The sequence below is a fragment of the Sapajus apella genome, unplaced genomic scaffold (assembly GCF_009761245.1).
Source record: "Sapajus apella isolate SASKATOON/1434 unplaced genomic scaffold, GSC_monkey_1.0 scaffold21, whole genome shotgun sequence".
Taxonomy (NCBI): domain Eukaryota; kingdom Metazoa; phylum Chordata; class Mammalia; order Primates; family Cebidae; genus Sapajus; species Sapajus apella.
The window spans coordinates 16854230-16874224 of NW_022436961.1; the positions used below are offsets into that span (position 1 = coordinate 16854230).

The following is a 19995-nucleotide window of genomic DNA, read 5'->3' on the forward strand; positions in this document are numbered from 1 at the left end:
CCAAAACCACATGAAAAAAAAGTATTAAAAAAAGCCAAAACACTATAGACCAATACTGCACATATAATTACACACAGCAGTCCTCAACAAATTATTAGCAAATAAAATTTAGCAATACAGAAAAAGCACTATATACCACAGCCAACATATGCAGTGCTCTTTAAACACTCATGAATCAACTGTGTCAATAAGCCACTGTGTCAATAGGCCCAAAAAGAAAAATTATATGATTATATCAATTGATGTAGAATAGAATGTGGCATAATATAACACCAATTCATACTAATAAAAAAATATGATGAAATAGAAATAAATGAGACCTTTCTCAATTTGACAGAGAGCATTTTTAAAAACCTACAGCAAACATCATACTTAATGGTGAAAGACTGGATGAGTTCCTGCAAACAGGGCAGTGGTGTTCAGTTAAACTATTCCCTTATTAAAATAGCACTTGAATTTCTAACCATTTTAACATAGCAGGAAAAAGAAATAAAATGCACACGGGTTAAAAAGGAAGAAATAATGCTTTCTCTATTTGAAAACGGCATGATTGTCTACATAGAAAATCCCAAAGAATGCAAACACAATTTTCTATAACTAATAAATGTTAAGTCATTTAGTAGTCACAAGATCAGAAGATATTAGAATCCATCAAAAATCTATTAATTTTATATGTTAACAATAAGCCTGTAGAAACAAAAATCTGAAACACTATACTGGGGTAGAGCAAGGTGGCAGAAGTGTAGGCTTCACCGATCATCTCCCACTGCAAGGACTGCAATTTAGAAACTACACAGAAGAATCACCTTCATAATAACAAAAAATTGTGTGAGCACCCATAGTAGCTGATTTAACTCTGTGTGACTGAAAGAGGCCATGAAGTATAGATAAAGAGCCCTAATTGGTCAATGCCACCCCTTCTCCCTACACCCCACCCTCCCCATACCTTGGCAGCAGTAGTGAGGACAGGAGAACAACTGTGGGCACTGGGTGAAGGAGAATATGGCAATTGTGAGGCACTGGACTCAGTAGTGTCCTGTTAGAGCAGAAAGTAAAACTGCACAAGACTCAGCTGATGCCCACTGACAGGGGGAGCATTTAAACCAGCCCTAGCAAGGCAGGAATCACCAGTCCCAGTGACCCAAACTTCGCCACCAAGGGATATAGTGCTCTGTGTCTCCAAATAAACTTAAAAGGCAGTCTAGGCCATCAGGACCTGCCAATTCTTCAAGTCCTGGTGTTGAACTAGATCCAGAGACTGTGGATTGGCAAGGCATGTGACTGACATACTGAGATCCCAGCTGGGACAGCCAAAGGAGTACTGGTATCATCCCATAACCCCAGGCTGCACAGCTCATGGCTGTAAAGGACACCCCATCATTCCACTTAAAGAAAGGAAAGGAAGAGTGGGGAGGACATTGTCTTGCATCTTGGACACTAGCTTAGTCATAGCAAGATAAGTCATAGTCAGAGTCACGAGGACTCCATTCCAGGCCCTAGCTCCCAGATGACATTTCTAGACATACCTTGGGCCAGAAGGGAATCCACTACTTTGAAAAAAAGGACCCAGTCCTGGAAGCATTCATATCCTGGTAACTGAAGAGCCCATGGGCCCTGAATAACCAATAGCAATACCCAGGAACTATGTTGAGGGCATTGGGTGAGATGCTGAGAAATGGTGGCTTCAGGAGAGATTCAGCACCTTACCAGCTGTGGTGGCTACATGGAAAAACTCTTTCTACTGGAGAAAAGCAGAGAGAAAAGTAAAGTGAAGACTTTGTCTTATACCTTAGGTACCAGCATTGTCACAGGGTAGTAGAGCACCAGCAGGCTCCTGGAGTCCCCAGTTCTAGGACTTGACACTTAGATTGCACTATGGACCTGCCCTGGGCCAGAGGAGAGCCTACATGAAGCATGAATCCTAGGCCAGTCAGCATTCACCACAAGCTGATGTAAGAATCCTTGGGCCTTAAGAGAACATCAGTGGTAGTCTGGCAATACTGTGGTCTGGAGTGGTGGTGGCTACTGAGTGAGGCTCCTTTGCCTTTGGAAAGGAAAGGTAAGAGTAGGAAGGATTGCATCTTGTGGTTTGATTGCCAGCTCAGCCACAGCAAAATACAACACTAGGTAGACTTTCAAGGTTTTTAGCTCTAGTTCTGACTCCCTGAGAGCACCTCTGAATCTACCTGAAGCCTTGGGGACCTCACTACCCTGAAAAGAACAACATAGGCCTGGATGGCTTTGCCAATTCCTAAGAGGTAGAGAGACCTTGAACAAGACCCAGAGCTGTGCTAGCTTTAGTTCTGACCTAGTGTAGTCATACTGGTAGGGGCCACAGTGGAGCTTGTGTTACTCCACCCCCAGCTTCAGGACAGAGAGACTCTCTCTATATATTTTTTAAAGTAAGAGAAGAGAACAAGAATCTCTGCCTGGAAATCCACCGAATTCTCTCAGTTTATGTTCAAGACCACCAAGGCTTAATCTACAGATAGCAAATAACCTCTATGACTATGCAGGAACCACTGCATTTACTGGGCTTAGGATATACTATGTAGCAGATACAGCTTAGATCACAACACCCAAGTCCTTCTAAATACCCAAAAGCCTCCCAAAAAAGAATGACTACAATAATCGCAGAGACTGAAGGCTCCAATAAACACATAACTCTTCAATGCCCAGACACCAAAGAATGGGGTTAGCATCAACACTATCCAGGAAAACATAACCTCCCTAAATGAACTAAAAATAGCACCAAGGACCAATATTGGAGAAAGGTCACACATAACAGAGACGTGATCTTTCAGACAGAATTTAAAATAGCTATGTTGAAAAGATTCAGAGTAATTCAAGATAACACAGAGAAGGAATTCAGAATGCTACCAGATAAACTTAGCAAAGAAATTGAAATAATTAAAAATAATCAAGCAGGAATTCTAGAGCTGAAAAATGTTATTGGCATATGGAAGAACATATTAGAGTTCTTTAATAGCAGACCCGATCAAGCTGGGGAAAGAATTAGTGAGCTTGAAGACAGGATATTTGAAAATACACAGTCAGAGGAGACAAAAGAATTAAAAAAACAATAAACTGCCTATAGGATCTAGCAAATATCCTCAAATGGGTAAATCTAAGAGTTATTGGCCTTAAAAGAAGGTAGAGAAAAAGATAGGGATAGAACATTTATTCAAAAGGACTAACAGAGAATTTCCCAAGCCCAGAGAAAGATATCAATATCCAAGTACAAGATCATAGAACACCAAGCAGACAACCCAAAGAAGACTACTTCAAGGTATTTAATTATCAAACTCTCAATATCAATATCCAAGTACAAGAAGGTTACGGAACACCAAGCAGATTTAACCCAAAGAAGACTACCTCAAGGCATTTAACTATCAAACTCTCAAAAGTCAATGGTAAAGAAAGGATTCTAAAAGCATCAAAGAAAAAGAAATAACATACAATGGAACTCCAATAGCTCTGGCAGCCAACTTTTCAGTGGAAATTTACAAGCCGGGAGACAGTGGTATGAGGTATCTCAAGTGCTGAAGGAAAAAAATAAATGCTTACTCTAGAAAAGTGTATTTATTAGAAATATCTTGCAAATATAAAGAAGAAATAAAAACCTTCCCAGATAAACTAAAGCTGAGGGATTTCATCAACACCAGCTCTTTCCTACAAGAAATGCTAAAGGGATTACTTTGACCACAAGGAAAGGACGTTAATTAGCAGTAAGAAATCATCTAAAGTTATATAACTCACGGGCCATAGTAAGTAAACAGAAAAACACAGAATATTGTAACACTGTAATAGTGGTGTGTTAACTACTCTTATCCTGAATAGAAAGACTAAATTATAAAGCATTCAAAAATAATAACTACAGCAATTTTCTAGACATGGTCATTACACTAAGGTGTGAATAAAAAACAATTTAATACGGGAAAATTTAATGAGGGGAAGAAGCCAAGGCATAGAGTTTAAGTAGTTTTTTTCTTCCATGTTTGTGCAAACAGTGTTAAGTTCTTATCAGATTAAAATAATGGGTTACAAAATAGTGTTTGCAAGCCTCATAGTAATCTGAAACCAAAAATGTACAATAGATACACAAAAACTAAAAAACAAGAAACTAAGTCTTATCACCTTCACTAAGGGGAAGACAGGAAAGAAAGTAAGAAGGAAGAGAAGACCGCAAAACAACCAGAAAAAAAAAAGGACTAAACTTTTCAATCAAAAGATGTTGACTGGCTGAATAAATGAAAAAACAGGATCCATTAAATGTTGCCTATTAGAAATACACTTGACCTATAAAGATACACATAAACTGAAAAGTATGGAAAATGATATTTATTGCCGATTAAAACTGAAAAATGCAGGAATTGCTATATTTACATCAGACAAAATAGATTTCAAGACGTAAACTATATGAAGCTACAAAGAAGGTCACTATATAATGACAAAGGCATCAATTCAGTTAGAGGATATGTAACAATTTTAAATACCCAACACTGGGGCACCCAAATATATAAAGGAAACATTATTAGAACTGAAAAGAGAAATATGTCCAAATACAATGATAACTGGAAACTTCAACCTTTTACTTTCAGCCTCCCACTTCAACCTCCCACTTTGAGATGGAAAATCAACAAAGAAACATCTTACTTACTCTGCACTACAGACCAAATGGATATAATAGATATTTATAGAACATTTCATTTACTGGCTACAAAATACACATTCTTTCCCTCAGCACATGGATCATTATCAGTGGTAGACTATATATTAGGTCACAAAACAAGTCTGAAAACATTCAAAAAATTGAAATAATATCAAGCCATCTTCTCAGACCACAATAAAATAAAACTAGAAATTAATAACTAGAGGAAGTTTTTAAACTATACAAATACATGGAAATTAAACCATGTGCTCCTCAATGACCAGGGGGTCAATGAAGAAAATAAGAAGGAAATGGAAAAATTGCTTGAAACAAATGATAATGTAGACACAACATACCAAAACCTATGACATACCGCAAAAACAGTTTTCAGAGGGAAGTTTGTAAGTTCTCACATCAAAAAAGAGGAAAGATTTCAAATAAACAGTGTAACAATGCATCTTAAAGAACTAGAAATGCATGTGCAAATGAAACCCAAAATTAGTAGAAGAAAATAAACAATGAAGATTAGAGCAGAAATAAATGAAATAGAAATTTTTTTAAAAGTACAAAATATTGGCTCCGGACTTGCAGTACCTGCTGTAGTCACGAGGGATGAGTGGCGGCCTGGTTGGTAGCAAGCAGCCTGCAGCATTAGCCCGTGATTAAGATGAGTTTACCCCTCAATCCCAAACCTTTCCTCAGTGGACTAACAGGAAAGCCAGTGATGGTGAAACTTAAGTGGGGAATGGAGTACAAGGGCTACCTGGTATCTGTAGATGGCTACGTGAACATGCAGCTTGCAAATACAGAAGAATACATAGATGAAGTGTTGTCTGGACATCTGGGTGAAGTTTTAATAAGGTGTCATAATGTCCTTTATATCAGAGGTGTAGAAGAGGAGGAAGGAGACTGGGAAATGAAAGAAATGAGTTTGTGGGGGAATTTTTTCTTCTTTTTTTCCTGACCCCAGGCCCAAGGATTTAAAAAAAAAAAAAAAAATATATATATATATATATATATATATATATATATATATATTTCTAGACAATACAGATTTTTTTTTAAAGTACAAAATATCAATGAAACAAAAAAGTTGGTTTTCAAAAAGTTAAATAGACAAACCTCTAGCCAAACTAAGAAAAAAAGATACAAATAAGTAAAATCAGAAACCAAACAGGGGTCATTAAAACTGATACTACCAAAAGGTCGTTAATAGTTACTATGAGTAGCCATATGCAAGCAAATTGGAAAATCTAGAATAAATGGACAAATTTCTAGACACATACCATCTACTGAGATTAAGCAAAGAAGAGATCCAAAACCTGAACAGACCAATAAGAAGTAACAAGGTCAAAGCCATAATAAAAATATATATATATAGGTAAAGAAAAGCCTGGGGCCTGATGGCTTCACTGCTGAATCCAATCAAATAAACATTTAAAGCGGAACAAATACCAGACTTACTCAAACTATTCCAGAAAATAGAAGAGGATGGAATACTTCCAAACTCATTCTATAAAATCAATATTACCTTGATACCAAAACCAGACAAAGACACATCAAAAAAAGAAAACCACAAGCCAAAATCTCTGATGAATTTTGCTGCAAAAATCCTCCACAAAACGCTAGCAAACTGAATTCACCAATGCATTAGAGAAATCATTCATCATGACCAAGTGGGTTTATCCCTGGGATGCAAGGATGATACAACATGCACTAACCAATCGAGGTAGTACATCAAATCAACAAAATGAAGGATCAAAACCATATGATCCTATCAATAGATCTAAAAATCATTTGAAAAAATTAAACATCTCTTCGTGATAAAATTCCCCAAAAAACTGTGTATAGAAGGTACATACCTCAACAAAATAAAAGCTCTATGTGACAGACCCAAAGTTAGTATCAACTGAATGTGGAAAAACTGAAAGCCTTTCTTCTGAGATCTGGAACACAAGGACAATGCCCATTTTCACCACTGTTATTCCCCATAATATTGGAAGTCCTACCTAGAGCCATCAGACAAGAAAAAGAGTTGGGCATCCAAATTCAAAATGAACAAGTCAAATTATCCTTGTTTGCAGATTATATGATATTATACTTTGAAAAATCTAAAGGCCCCTCCAAATAATTAGAAATGATAAACACATTTATTGAAGTTGAAGGATACAAAATCAACATACAAATTTAGTAGCATTTTTTATGCCAACAGTGAAACATCTGAAAAATAATTTAAAAAGTAATTCAATTTACAAGAGCACACATAAAATTAATCGCCTAGGAATTAACCAAGGAAGTGAAAAATGTCCATAATGAAACTTTAAATCCTGATGAAAGAAATGGAAGGGAACACCAAAAATTAAAAAAAATTAGTCTGGGCAAAAATGTATTGAGCAATACTCCCACAAACACAGACAACAAAGGCAAGAATGGACAAACAGGATCAAATCAAGCTGAAAAACTTTTGCTGTTACAATCAACAAAGTGAGTCAACAAAGTGAAGACTGGGAGAAAATATTTGCAAACTATCCAACTGACAAGGGATTAATAACCAGAATACATAAGGAGCTCAAGCAACTCTATAGGAAAACATCTAAAAATTCAATTAAAAAAACAGGCAAACCAATTGAATAGATAATTCTTAAAAGAAAACACACACATGATTAACAGGCATATAAAAATGCTCAACATCCAACTCAAATGTCCGTCATTGATAGACTGGATAAAGTAAATGCGGCACATATCTACCATGGAATACTACACAGCCATAAAAAATGATGAGTTCGTGTCCTTCACAGGGAGATGGATGAATCTGGAAGCCATCATACTCAGCAAACTGACACAAGAACATAAAATCAAACACCATATGTTATCACTGATAGGTGGATGTTGAACTATTAGAACCTGTGGACACAGGGAAGGGAGCATCACACACTGTGGTCAGTAGGGGAGGGTTAGGGGAGGGAGAGCAGGGGTGGGCAGGGTAGGGAAGGATAATGAGGGGAGAAATACCAGATTAGGTTAATGGGGGATGAAGGCAGCAAACCACCTTGCCATGTATGTACCTATGCAACAATCCTGCATGATCTGCACATGTACCCCAGAACCTGAAGTACAATTAAAAAAAATGCTTAACATCATTACCAGAGAAATGCAAATCAAAACTACAATGAGGTATTACCTTCCCTTTTAAAATGGCTTTTATATCTAAAAGACAGGCAATAATAAATGCTAGAGAAAAGGGAACACTTGTACACTATTGAAAGGAATGGAAATTATTACAACAACTATGGAGAACAGTTTGGAGCTTCCTCAAAAGACTTATAATTGAGCTACAATATGATCCAGTAATCCCATCTCTGGATATACACTCAAAAGAAGAGAAAACAGTATATCAAAGATATATTTACATTCCTATGTATGTTTCAGCATTATTTACAATAGCCAAGATCTGGAAACAACCTAAGTGTCCATCAACAGATGAACGGATAAACAAAATGTGGTCCATATACATACTGGAATACTACTGAGCTGTAAAAAGAATGAGATCATCATTTGCATCAATGTAGATGGAACTAGAAATCATTGTGTTAAGTGAACTAAACCAGGCACAGAAAGACAAACATCCTATGTCTTCACTTATTTGTGGAATCTAAAAATCACAACAATTGTACTCATGGACATAGTAAAACAATGGTTAGCAGAGACTGGCAATGATAGTGGGAGTGTGAGAGGTGAAGTGGGAATGGTTAATGAGTACAAAAGTAGAAAGAATGAATAAGACCTACTATTGTACATTTTAAAATATCTTAGAGGGTATAACTGATTTATAACTCAAAGGATAAATGCCTGAGGGGATGAATACTCCATCTCCATGATGTGATTATTTTATGTTGCATTCTTGCATCAACATCCCATTTACCCCATAAATGTATACACATACTATATGCCACAGAAATTAAAAATTAAAAATTTAAAACATACTATTTATAATTACTTCCAAGCCAATTAAATAATTTATTAGAACATTTACAGATAATCTATGCTGAAGTTTACAAATTATTCATGAAAGGTATCAAAGAAAACTAAATAAATGAAAAGACAATATTTTTGTGGATCAGAGGATTCGACCTAGTAAAAATGACAATTCTCCTAAAATTTTTGTACAGGTTTAATGCAATTAAAACAAGAATATTTTGAAGACTATAAATACATATTCTAAAATCAACATATAAGAATAGAATAGAAACACATATTCTAAAATCAATAACCCAAACATAAGAATAACAATTATAATATTGATATAAAGAACACAGTTGGAGGAATCACTTTACCTAATGTAAAGGTCTATTTAGTAGCTAACAGTTATCAAGGTGAGATATTGTCAGAGAGATAGACATTCTGCTTAGTAGAGTGCACTGGACAAGCCAGAAATACATACCAGTAAGCCTGAGTTTTGACAAGGGTGTAAAAGGAAATCAATGGAGGAATAAAAAGCTTGAATATGCAACAGAGAAAAACAAAAAGATTAACTTAAAACTCACATCTTACCAAAAAAAAATCATACCAAAATATATCATAGACTTTAATGTAAAACATAAAACTATAAAAAGTTTAGAGAAAAAATGTAGAAAATGTCGTTATGTAGCGTTAGGCACATAGTTCTTATATTTTACACCAAAAGCAGAATTCATTAAAAAATAGCGCAATAGACTTCATAAAAATTTTAAAAATTTGTCTCATGAAAGACTTGACTGAGAGACTAAGAAAACAAGCTATGAGAGTAGGAGAAAATATTTGCAAACCTTATATCCTACAGAGGACTGGTACCTAGTATATGAAAATAACCTTAAAACCACAACAAAACCCACAAACAATTCAATTAGAAAATGGGCAAAAGGTTTATAGACATTTTACTGAGCTGAATATATGGCAGGCAAATAAACACATAAAAAGATGTTTAATGTGATTAGTTATAAGGGAAATGCATATTAAAAGCACAATGAAGCAGGCAAGGTGGCAAATGATTGTGGTCCCAACTATATGCGTAGATGAGCTGGGAGGATTATTTGAGCACAGAAGTTCAAGACCAGCCTAGGCAACATAGCAAGACCCTGACTTTTCAAGCACAATGAAATATCACTACACAGCCATTATCATGTCACTATACAACTTTCAACACAAAATAATGACAACACCAAGACTGAAGAGGATATGGAGAAACTGAATTATTGCAGGAAAGGATATGAAGTATTGTAATCATTCTGCAAAACACTTTATAAAACAAAACTTGCATCCACCATATGGCCCAGCAATCACACCCCTAGATATTTATCTCAGATAAAGAAAAAAAAATATTCACACAAAATGCTGTATACAATGTTCATAGTAACATTGGTCATAATAGCCAAAACTTAGAAACAACTCCGATGTTCCTGAATGGATGAATAGATAAATAAACTGTGACACATTCATACTGTAGATTACTAATCAGAACAAAAGAAACTATTGATATATACAACTTGGATGATTCTCCAGGGAATTATGCCGAGTGAAAAAATCTGGAAAAGTAAGTAACTACTATATGATTCTAAATATAACATTCTTAAAAAAACAAAACTCTAGAAATGAAGAATAAATAAGTGATTGTCAGGGGTTAACATGAGGGTGGAGGAAAGTGAGTGTAGAAACCTAGGGATGCCTGCAGTGATGGAGCTGTTGTGTGTCTCAGCTGCATCAATGGCAACATCCTACCTGTAATATGGTACTACAGTTTTATTCGATGTTACCATTGAGAAAAACTAGGTGAATGTTGCAGATTCTCTCTGTATTATTTATTACAACTGTATGTACACTTAGAATTATCTCAAAATAAAAGTTTAGAATCAGTGTTTAGGTGGTACTTTCCTCCATAAAGTCAGGATTTGGACTTCAATCTGAACATGAACCTTGTCATGTATGCCTATTCAAAAATTCTTCCAGAGGAAAGTTCTGACTTTCTCAAAAAAGTGAGCTCCAGCCTACCTCTGAACACCAGAGCAAGGCTTAGAAAAATTAGAGTTACCTAACCTGGCCAGAGTAATTGGGAGTGAGATTCTATTGCAGCAATGAAATGATACATCCCACAGAGTAAAGTGGCCGTAGGTTTGATACTGTCACTGAGAAGGAGAACAAAGGGAGAAATAAAATGGACCCCAAAGCAGGATCCTCTTTCTTTCAATAGCATAAAAGGCCTGTGTTTCAGCCACTGATAGGTACCACAATCTTCCACTGTTTGCAATTCAGCTACTATACACCCCCTACCAACGCAACTGATATTCAAGGGAAATAGGCTAAGGACTACATGGCCATCCATGTGTCTAGAATCTCAGAGATCTATCACCATATCAAAGCCATACTATTGGAAAGTTACAAACCTACACTATGTAATTTATTTCCCCTTAGGTCTTCACAGAGTTGAAATTTAATATCGTATACTTGATTTTAATTTTTTCAAGGTTCAATACAATTTTATCATGTTACCTTGGCCTGAATTGTACCTTTCCTAAATTCAGATGCTGAAATCCTAACCATCAATGTGATTGAGTTTGGAGACGGTATATTGAGAGATAATTAGGTTTAGATGAGGTCATGAGGATGGGGTCCTCTTGATGAGATTAGTTCCCTTGTGAGAAGAAGAAGCCACACCAGGTCTCTCTACACTGGGTCCCTACCCCCTCCATCTCCCTCACTCCCTTTCTCTCCTCTCTCTCCTCTTTCTTCTCTCCTCTCTTTCTCTGTCTCTGACATATGAAGACACAGGAACAAGGCAGCTGTCTACAAGCTAGTAAGGAGTCTTTATCAGGGCCTGATCATGTTGGAACCCTGATCTCGAACTTCTAGCCTCCAGAATTGTAAGAAAATAAATTTCTGTTGTTTAAGCCACTCATTTCATGGTATTTTGTTATGGCAGTCTAAGCTGATCAAAACACATGTGAGGAATACTTTTTGTATTTTGACATATGTCACCTGTGGTTTACTAATAATGTTATTCCAATTTTTATGTTTGTTTGAAACATAAACCTAAAGAAAAGTCATATGAATAATTTTTTATTTTTATTTTTTGAGACAGAGTCTCACTCTGCGGCCAGGCTGGAGTGCAGTGGTGCGATCTCAGCTCACTGCAACCTCTGCTTCCCAGATTCAAAAGATTCTACTTCCTCAGTCTTCCGAGTAGCTGGGATTACAGGTGCCTACTATCATACCCAGCTAATTTTTGTAGTTTTAGTAGAGATAGGGTTTCACCATGTTGGCCAGGATGGTCTCAATCTCCTGACCTCATGATCCACTCTCCTCAGCCTTCCAAAGCATATGCATAATTTTTGTCAACTCTTGTGTATTTTTTGGGGCCTCATTCAAATTTCACTAAATCTGATTGGCTTTAAAACATGTCTGTAAATTCTTTAGCACTCCTTTCATAAAATGGTAGAGGCTATTTCAGAAAATTTGATACAGCTTACTCCTCTCTCTTTGAAGGCTTACTCTTCAAACACAGGCACCATAAATTAAGGCAACTAAGATACATGGATGGGCCACATGTAGATGTTCTGACAGGCAGTCCTATCTAAGGTCTCTGATGAGAACTATTATTAACTTCCAGGCATGGGGGTGAACCAGTCTTCAAATAATACCAGTCCCCAGATTCTGAGCTGTCTCAGCTGTTGCCCAGTGGAGCAGAGATCAGCTATCTCCACTGAAGCCTGTTCAAATTACAGGTTGCCAGCAAAATAAATGCCATCATTGTTTTACAGCCACTCTGTTTTGGAGTAGTTTGCTACAAAGAAATGTTAACTAGAAAACCATCTGTTCCAGTAATGCACTCTGCAAACAATGAATCCAATCTAGAATCATGTGGTATATATACACAGCTGGCAAATGTCCAGTTTCCTTCAAAAGTTTCTTTGTTTTTCCTTGATTTGTGGCCTTAATATCTTGCAAAATGTTTCTTAATTTCAGATTGTACTAAATATCTTTAGGCTAATGCTTAAATTACATATTTTTGTCCAATATGGAAGTTATTTTTTCTTCCTTTGACATCCTATCAGATGTTGCCTGATGTCTCTTTGGCCCATGACTGGTGGTGTTTCCTTTCGCTTGTTGAGTAAGACCGTGACAGCCATAGATTGCCACTGGAGTTACTTTTCCACCTATTCAAATTAATGCTTTAGAAAATGTGCTTGGCTTATATGAAAATATTCATGTCTCATATTACTGTCTCCCATTAGTGTTATCATCCAATGATATATTTGCCTGAGATAAATATTACTCAGATGATTGCAAAATGATGCTTTTCTAATCCCATGATTTTCTTGTACATTTTTAGTTGGCATTCTATCATAAAAACATTTATTTATTTATAACAATATGGAGTTAAAGATTTTGATTTTATTTAATAAATCAAATTTATTATCATTGTGTGTGTGTGTGTGTGTGTGTGTGTGTGTATATATATATATATAACATTTTATATATACATATACACTCACATATGTATAAATATACAGTCATGTGTTGCTTACCAACAGGGTGATGTTTTGAGAAATGCATCATTTGGTGATTTCACCATTGTACAAACATCATATAGTGTACTTACAATAAACATACCAAACCTGGGCTATGTGGTATAGCATATCACTCCTAAGCTACAAAGCTGTATACTATGTCATAGTACTGAATACTATAGTCAACTATAACACAAAGGTAAGTATTTGTATGTCTAAACATAGAAAAGGTACAGTAAAAATAATGATATAAAAGATTACAAAAATGGAAGATGGCCAAATAGGAACAGCTCTGGTGCACAGCTACCAGCAAAGTCAACACAGAAGGTGGGCGATTGCCAAATTTCCAACTGAATTACCTGGTTCATCTCATTGGGACTGGTTGGACAATGAGTGCAGCCCAAGGACAGTGAGCCGAACCAAGGTGGGGCATCACCTCACCTGGGAAGCACAAGGGGATGGGGAACTACCTCTCCTAGCCAAGGGAAGCCATGAGAGACTGTTCCCTGCACTGGGGCCGAGATACTATGCTTTTCCCAGTCTTCACAACCCATGGACCAGGAGATTCCCTCCAGTACATATACAACCACCAGGGCCCTGGGTTTCCAGGACAAAACTGGGCAGCTGCTTGGGCAGAAACAGAGCTAGCCACAGCATTTATTTTTTTCATCACCAAAGGCGTCTGCAATGCCAGAGAGACAGAAGTGCTCACTCCCCTGGAAAAGGGGCTGAAGCCAGGGAGCCAAGTGGCCTGGCTCAGTGGGTCCCACCCCACAAAGACCAGCAAGCTAAGATTCACTGGCTTAGAATTTTCACAGCCAGCACAGCAGTCTGAGCTTGACCTGGGACTTTCAAGCTCAGTGGCGGGAGGGGCATCTGCCACTGCTGAGGCTCAACTAGGCGATTTCAACCTGACAGTATGTGAGCAAAGTGGCCTGGAAGCTCAAACTGGGCAAAGTCCAACACAGCTCAGCAGCTGCAGGCAGACATAACTAGATGTCCTCACTGGAGAGGACACCTCTGAAAATGGCAACAGCTCATCAGAGACTTAAAAATAAAGCCGCCACCTTCCTGGGACAAAGCACCTAAGAAAAGGGGCTGGTGTGGATATAGCTTCAGCACACCTATACGCCCCTGCCTAGCAGCTCTTAAGGGAGCAGCGAATCTCTAAACACAGTGTTTGAGCTCTGATAAGGGACAGACTTCCTCCTCAAGTGGCTCCCTGACCCCCGTGTATTCTGACTGGGATACACAACACCTCCCAGTAAGGGCCAACAGACACCTCATACAGGAGAGTTCTGGCTGGCATCTGGCAGGTACCCTTCTGGAACAAAGCTACCAGAGGAAGGAACAGGCAGCAATCTTTGCTGTTCTACAGCCTCCATTTCTGATTCCCAGGCAAGCAGGGTTTGGAGTGGACTTCCAGAAAACTCTAGCATACCTGCAGCAGAGAGGCCTGACTGTTAGGAGAAAAATTAATAAACCAGAAAGAAATAGCTTCAACATCAACAAAAAGGACATTCACTCAGAGATCCCATCCAAAGATCACTAATCACAAAGATGAAAGGTGGGGAGAAACCAGTGCAAAAAGGCTGAAAACTCCAAAAACAAGAACGCCTCTTCTCCAAGGGATCACAACTCCTCACCAGTAAGGGAAAAAAACTGGATGGAAAACAAGTTTGATGAATTGACAGAATAATCTTCAGAAGGAGGTAATAACAAACTTCTCCAAGCAAAAGGAGCATGTTCTACAAATATGGAATACAAGGAAGCTAAGAACGTTGAAAAAAGGTTAGATGAAAGGCTAACTAGAATAACCAGTTTAGAGAAGAATATAAACAATCTGATGGAGTGGAGAAACACAGTAAGGGAAATTCATGAAACACACCAGTTTCAATAGCCAAATTGATGAAGAAGAAGAAAGGATATCAGAGATTGAAGATCAACTCAATGAAATAAAGCAAGAATACAAGATTAGAGAAAAAAGAATGAAAAAATATGAAAAAAGCCTGCAAGAAATATGGGATTATGTAAAAAGAAAAATCTACGTTTGATCCATGTGCCTGAAAGTGAAGGAGAGAATGAAACCAAGTTGGAAAACACTCTTCAGGATATTATCCAAGAGAACTTCCACAATCTTGCAAGGCAGGCCAACATTCAAATACAGGAAATACAGAGAACACCACAAAGATACTCCTCAAGAAGAGCAACCTCAAGACACATAATTGTCAGATTCACCAAGGTTGAAATGAAGGGAAAATTGCTAAAGGCAGCCACAGAGAAATGTCAGGTTACCCACAAAGGAAAGCCCATCAGACTCACAGAAGATCTCTCGGCAGAAACCCTATAAGCCAGAAGAGAGTGGGGACCAATATTCAACATTCTTAAAGAAAATAATTTTCAACCCAGAGTTTCATATCCAGCCAAACTAAGCTTCATAAGCAAAGGAGAAATAAAATCCTTTATGGACAAATACACACTGAGAGATTTTGTCACCACCAGGCCTTCCTTACAAGAGCTCCTGAAGGAGGCAGTAAACATGGAAAGGAACAACTGGTACTAGCCACTGCAAAAACACACCTAATGATAAAGACTATTGACACTAGAGAAAAACTGTATCAACTGATGTGCAAAATAACCAGCTAGCATCAAAATGGCAGGATCAAATTTACACATAACAATATTAACCTCAAATGTAAAGGGACTAAATGCCCCAATTAAGAGACACAGACTGGCAAATTGGATGAAGAGTAAAGATCAGTCAGTGTGCTGTATTCAGGAGACACATCTCACATGTAAAGACAAACATAGACTCAACATAAATGGATGGAAGAATATTTACCAAGTAAATAGAAAGCAAAATAAAGCAGGGATTGCAATCCTAGTCTCTGATGAAACAGACTTTAAACCAGCAAAGATCAAAAGAGACAAAGAAGGGTGTTACATAATGGTAAAGGGAGAAATGCAACAAGAGGAGCTAACTATCCTAAATTTATATGCACCCAATTCAGGAGCACCAAGATTCATAAAGCAAGTTCTTAGAGACTTACAAGAGACTTAGACTCCCACACAATAACAGTGGGAGACTTTAACACCCCAATGTCAATATTAGACAGATCAATGAGACAGAAAATTAACAAGGATATCCAGGACTTGAACACAGATCTGGACCAAGTAGACATCTACAGAACTCTCCACCCCAAATCAACAGAATATACATTCTTCTCAGCACCACACCATACCTATTCTAAAACTGACAACATAATTAGAAGTAAAACACTCCTCAGCAAATGTAAAAGAACAGAAATCATAACAGTCTCTCATACCACAGGGCAACCAAGTTAGAAATCAGGAATATGAAACCCACTCAAAACCATGCAACTACATGAAAACTGAACAACCTGCTCCTGAATGACTACCAGCTTAATAACAAAATGAAAGCAGAAATAAAGATGTTCTTTGAAATCAATAAGAATAAGGACATAACATACCAGAAACTCTGGATACATTTAAAGCAGTGTCTACAGGGAAATTTATTGTACTAAATGCCCAAAAGAGAAAGCAGGAAAGATATAAAATCGACAACCAAATGTTACAATTAAAAGAACCAGAGAAGTAAGTACAAAAAATTCAAAAGCCAGCAGAAGACAAGAAATAACTATGATCAAGCAGAACTCAAGGAGGTAGAGACACAGAAAAACCCTTCAAAAAACAAATGGATCCAGGAGCTTTTTTTTTTTTTTAAAGATCAACAAATACACGCTAGCCAGACTAACAAAGAACAAAAGAGAAGAATTGAATAGATGCAATTAAAAATGATAAAGGCGGTATCACCACTGATGCCACAGAAATACAAACTACCATCAGAGAATACTATAAACACCTCTGTGCAAATAAACCAGAAAACCTAGAGGAAATGGATAAATTATTAGACACTTACACTATTCCAAGACTAAACCAGGAAGAAGACAAATCCCTGAATAGACCAATAACAAGGTCTGAAATTGAGGCAGCAATTAATAGCCTACCAAAAAAAGTTCATACTCATGGTTAGGAAAAAAAAAGTCCATACTCGTGGTTAGGAAAAAAACAAAAAAAAGTCCATACTCATGGTTAGGAAAAACCTTTATTGTGAAAATGACCATACTACCCAAAGTAATCTATATATTCAATGCTATCCCCATTAAGCTACCACTGACTTTCTTCAAAGAAGTGGAAAAAAAGCACCTTAAATTTCATATGGAACCAAGAAAAAGCCCACAAAGCCAAGACAATACTAAGCAAAATAAACAAACAAACAAACAAACACAAAACTGGAGGCATCACGCTACCTGGCTTCAAACTATACTACAAGGCTACAGGAATCAAAACAGCATGGTACTGGTAACAAAACCGAGATATAGTCCAATAGAACAACAGAACAGAGGCCTCCAAAATAATGTCACACACCTAAAACAATCTGATATTTGACAAACATCACAAAAACAAGCAGTGGGGAAAGGATTCCCTATTTAATAAATGGTGTTAGGAAAACTGGCTAGCCATAAACAGAAAGCTGAAACTGGATCCCTTCCTTACGCCATATACAAAAGTTAACTCAAAGTGGATTAAAGGTTTAAACATAAGACCTAAAACCATAAACACCCTAGAGGAAAACCTAGGCATTACCATTCAGGACATAGGCATGGGCAAAGACTTCATGACTAAAACACCAAAAGCAATGGCAACAAAAGCCAAAATAGACAAATGGGATCTAATTAAACTAAAGAGCTTTTTGCACAGCAAAAGAAACTATCATTAGAGTGAACAGGCAACCTACAGAATGGGAGAAAATTTTTTAGTCTACACAACTGACAAAGGGCTAATATCCAGAAACTACAAAGGACTTATAAAAAAATTATAGGAAAAAATACAAAAACCCATCAAAAAGTGGGCAAAGAATATAAATAGACACTTTTCAAAAGGAGTCATTTATGCAGCCAACAGACATATAATAAACAGCTCATCATCACTGGTAATTGGAGAAATGCAAATCAAAACCACAATGAGATACCATCTCACTCTGGTTAGAATGGCAATCATTAAAAAGTCAGGAGACAATGGATGCTGGAGAGGATGTGGAGAAATGGAAATGCTTTTACACTATCGGTGGGAGTGTAAATTAGTTCAACCATTGTGGAAGACAGTGTGGTGATTCCTCAAGGATCTAGGACAAGAAATACCATTTGACCCAGCAATTCCATTACTGGGTGTATACCCAAAGGAGTATAAATCATTCCATTTATAGAATGTTCTATAAAACATACACATGCACATGTATGTTTGTAGCACTGTTCACAATAGTAGATTTGGAAGCAACCCAAATGCTCATCAATGATAGAATGAATAAAGAAATTGTGGCAAATATACACCCTGCAATACTATACAGCCTTAAAAAGGATGCATTTGTGTTCTTTCCAGGAATATGGATGAAGCTGGAAGTCGTCATTCTCAGCAATCTAACAGAAGAACAGAAAACCAAATGCCATATGTTCTCACTCATAAGTGGAAGTTGAATGATGAGAACACGTGATGGGCACAGGGAGGGGAACATCACACATTGGGGCCTGTCAGAGGTTGGGATTTAGAGGAGGGATAGCATTAGGAGAAACACCTAATATAGATGATGGGGTGACAGATGCAGCCAACCACTATGGTAGGTGTATACCTATGTAACAAACCTGTATGTTGTGTACACACACCCCAGAACTTAAAGCACAAAAAAAAAAAAAAAAAAAAAAGTATACCTGTATAGAGCACTTCTAGTCCTGAAGCTTATAGGACTAGAAGTTGCTCCGGATGAGTCAGTGGGTGAGCGGTGAGTGATTGTGAAGGCCTGGAACTTTACTATACACAACTGTACACTTTATAAACACTGTGCACATAGGCCGCACTTAATTTTTTAAAAAATATTTTTGTTTCTTTCTTCAACCATACCTTAACTTACTGTAACTTTTTTACATTATATATTTTTAAAAAACTTTTTGACTCTTTTCCAAACACTTAGCTTAAAACACAAACATGTATAGCTATTCAGAACTATTTTTTCTTTATGATCTTATTATATAAGCTTTTCTCTGTTTAAAGTTTTTTAAAAAATACATTTTTCTTTTTAAGAAAATACCCTGTATCCCAGGTCTACAAAGAATCAGGTTCATCAATAACACTGTCTTCCACCTCTACAGATCTTGTCCCACTCAAAGGTCTACAGAGAGAATAACACAGATGAAGCTGACATCTCCTATGATAAAAATGCCTTCTTCTGAAATACCTCCTGAAGGACCTGCCTGAGGATGTTTCCCAGTTAACTTTTATTTTTATAAATACAAAGAGTATAATCTAAAATAATGATAAAAACTATAGCATGCTATAGTAAATATATAAACCAGTAACATAATATTTACTATCATGATCAAGGATCATGTAGTGTGCATAATTGTATGTGCTATAATTTTATAGGACTGGCTGCAAAGGAGGTTTGTTTATAGTGGCATCATGACAAAGAAGTAATATGTTGTGCTCTGACCTTATGATGCTTATGACATCACTAGGTGGTAAGAGATTTTAGCTCCTTCATAACCTCAGGGATTATCATCATATATGTTATCCTCTGTTGACTGAACATTATATAGGACATGGTATTTAAAGTTTTCTATCTATCTGTCTATATGTAATATATAGACATATTTAATATATTCTATTCTATGTTATATCCATTTGTGTGTGTGTGTGTGTGTGTGTGTGTGTGTGTGTGTGTGTGTGTGT

General features: G+C 36.9%; 2 protein-coding genes across 2 annotated transcripts in view; one reads left to right on the top strand and one right to left on the bottom strand.

Annotated features, from left to right (window-relative positions):
• The window catches only part of SGCZ (sarcoglycan zeta), a 1170111-nt gene that overhangs the window by 47043 nt on the left and 1103073 nt on the right, over positions 1-19995 (bottom strand). The gene's annotated exons all lie outside the window — the stretch shown is intronic.
• LOC116558183 (small nuclear ribonucleoprotein F-like) lies at positions 5289-5615 on the top strand. Its single transcript, XM_032288013.1, has one exon. The coding sequence runs from the start codon at positions 5319-5321 to the stop codon at positions 5613-5615; it is 297 nt and encodes a 98-aa protein (XP_032143904.1). The 5' UTR covers positions 5289-5318.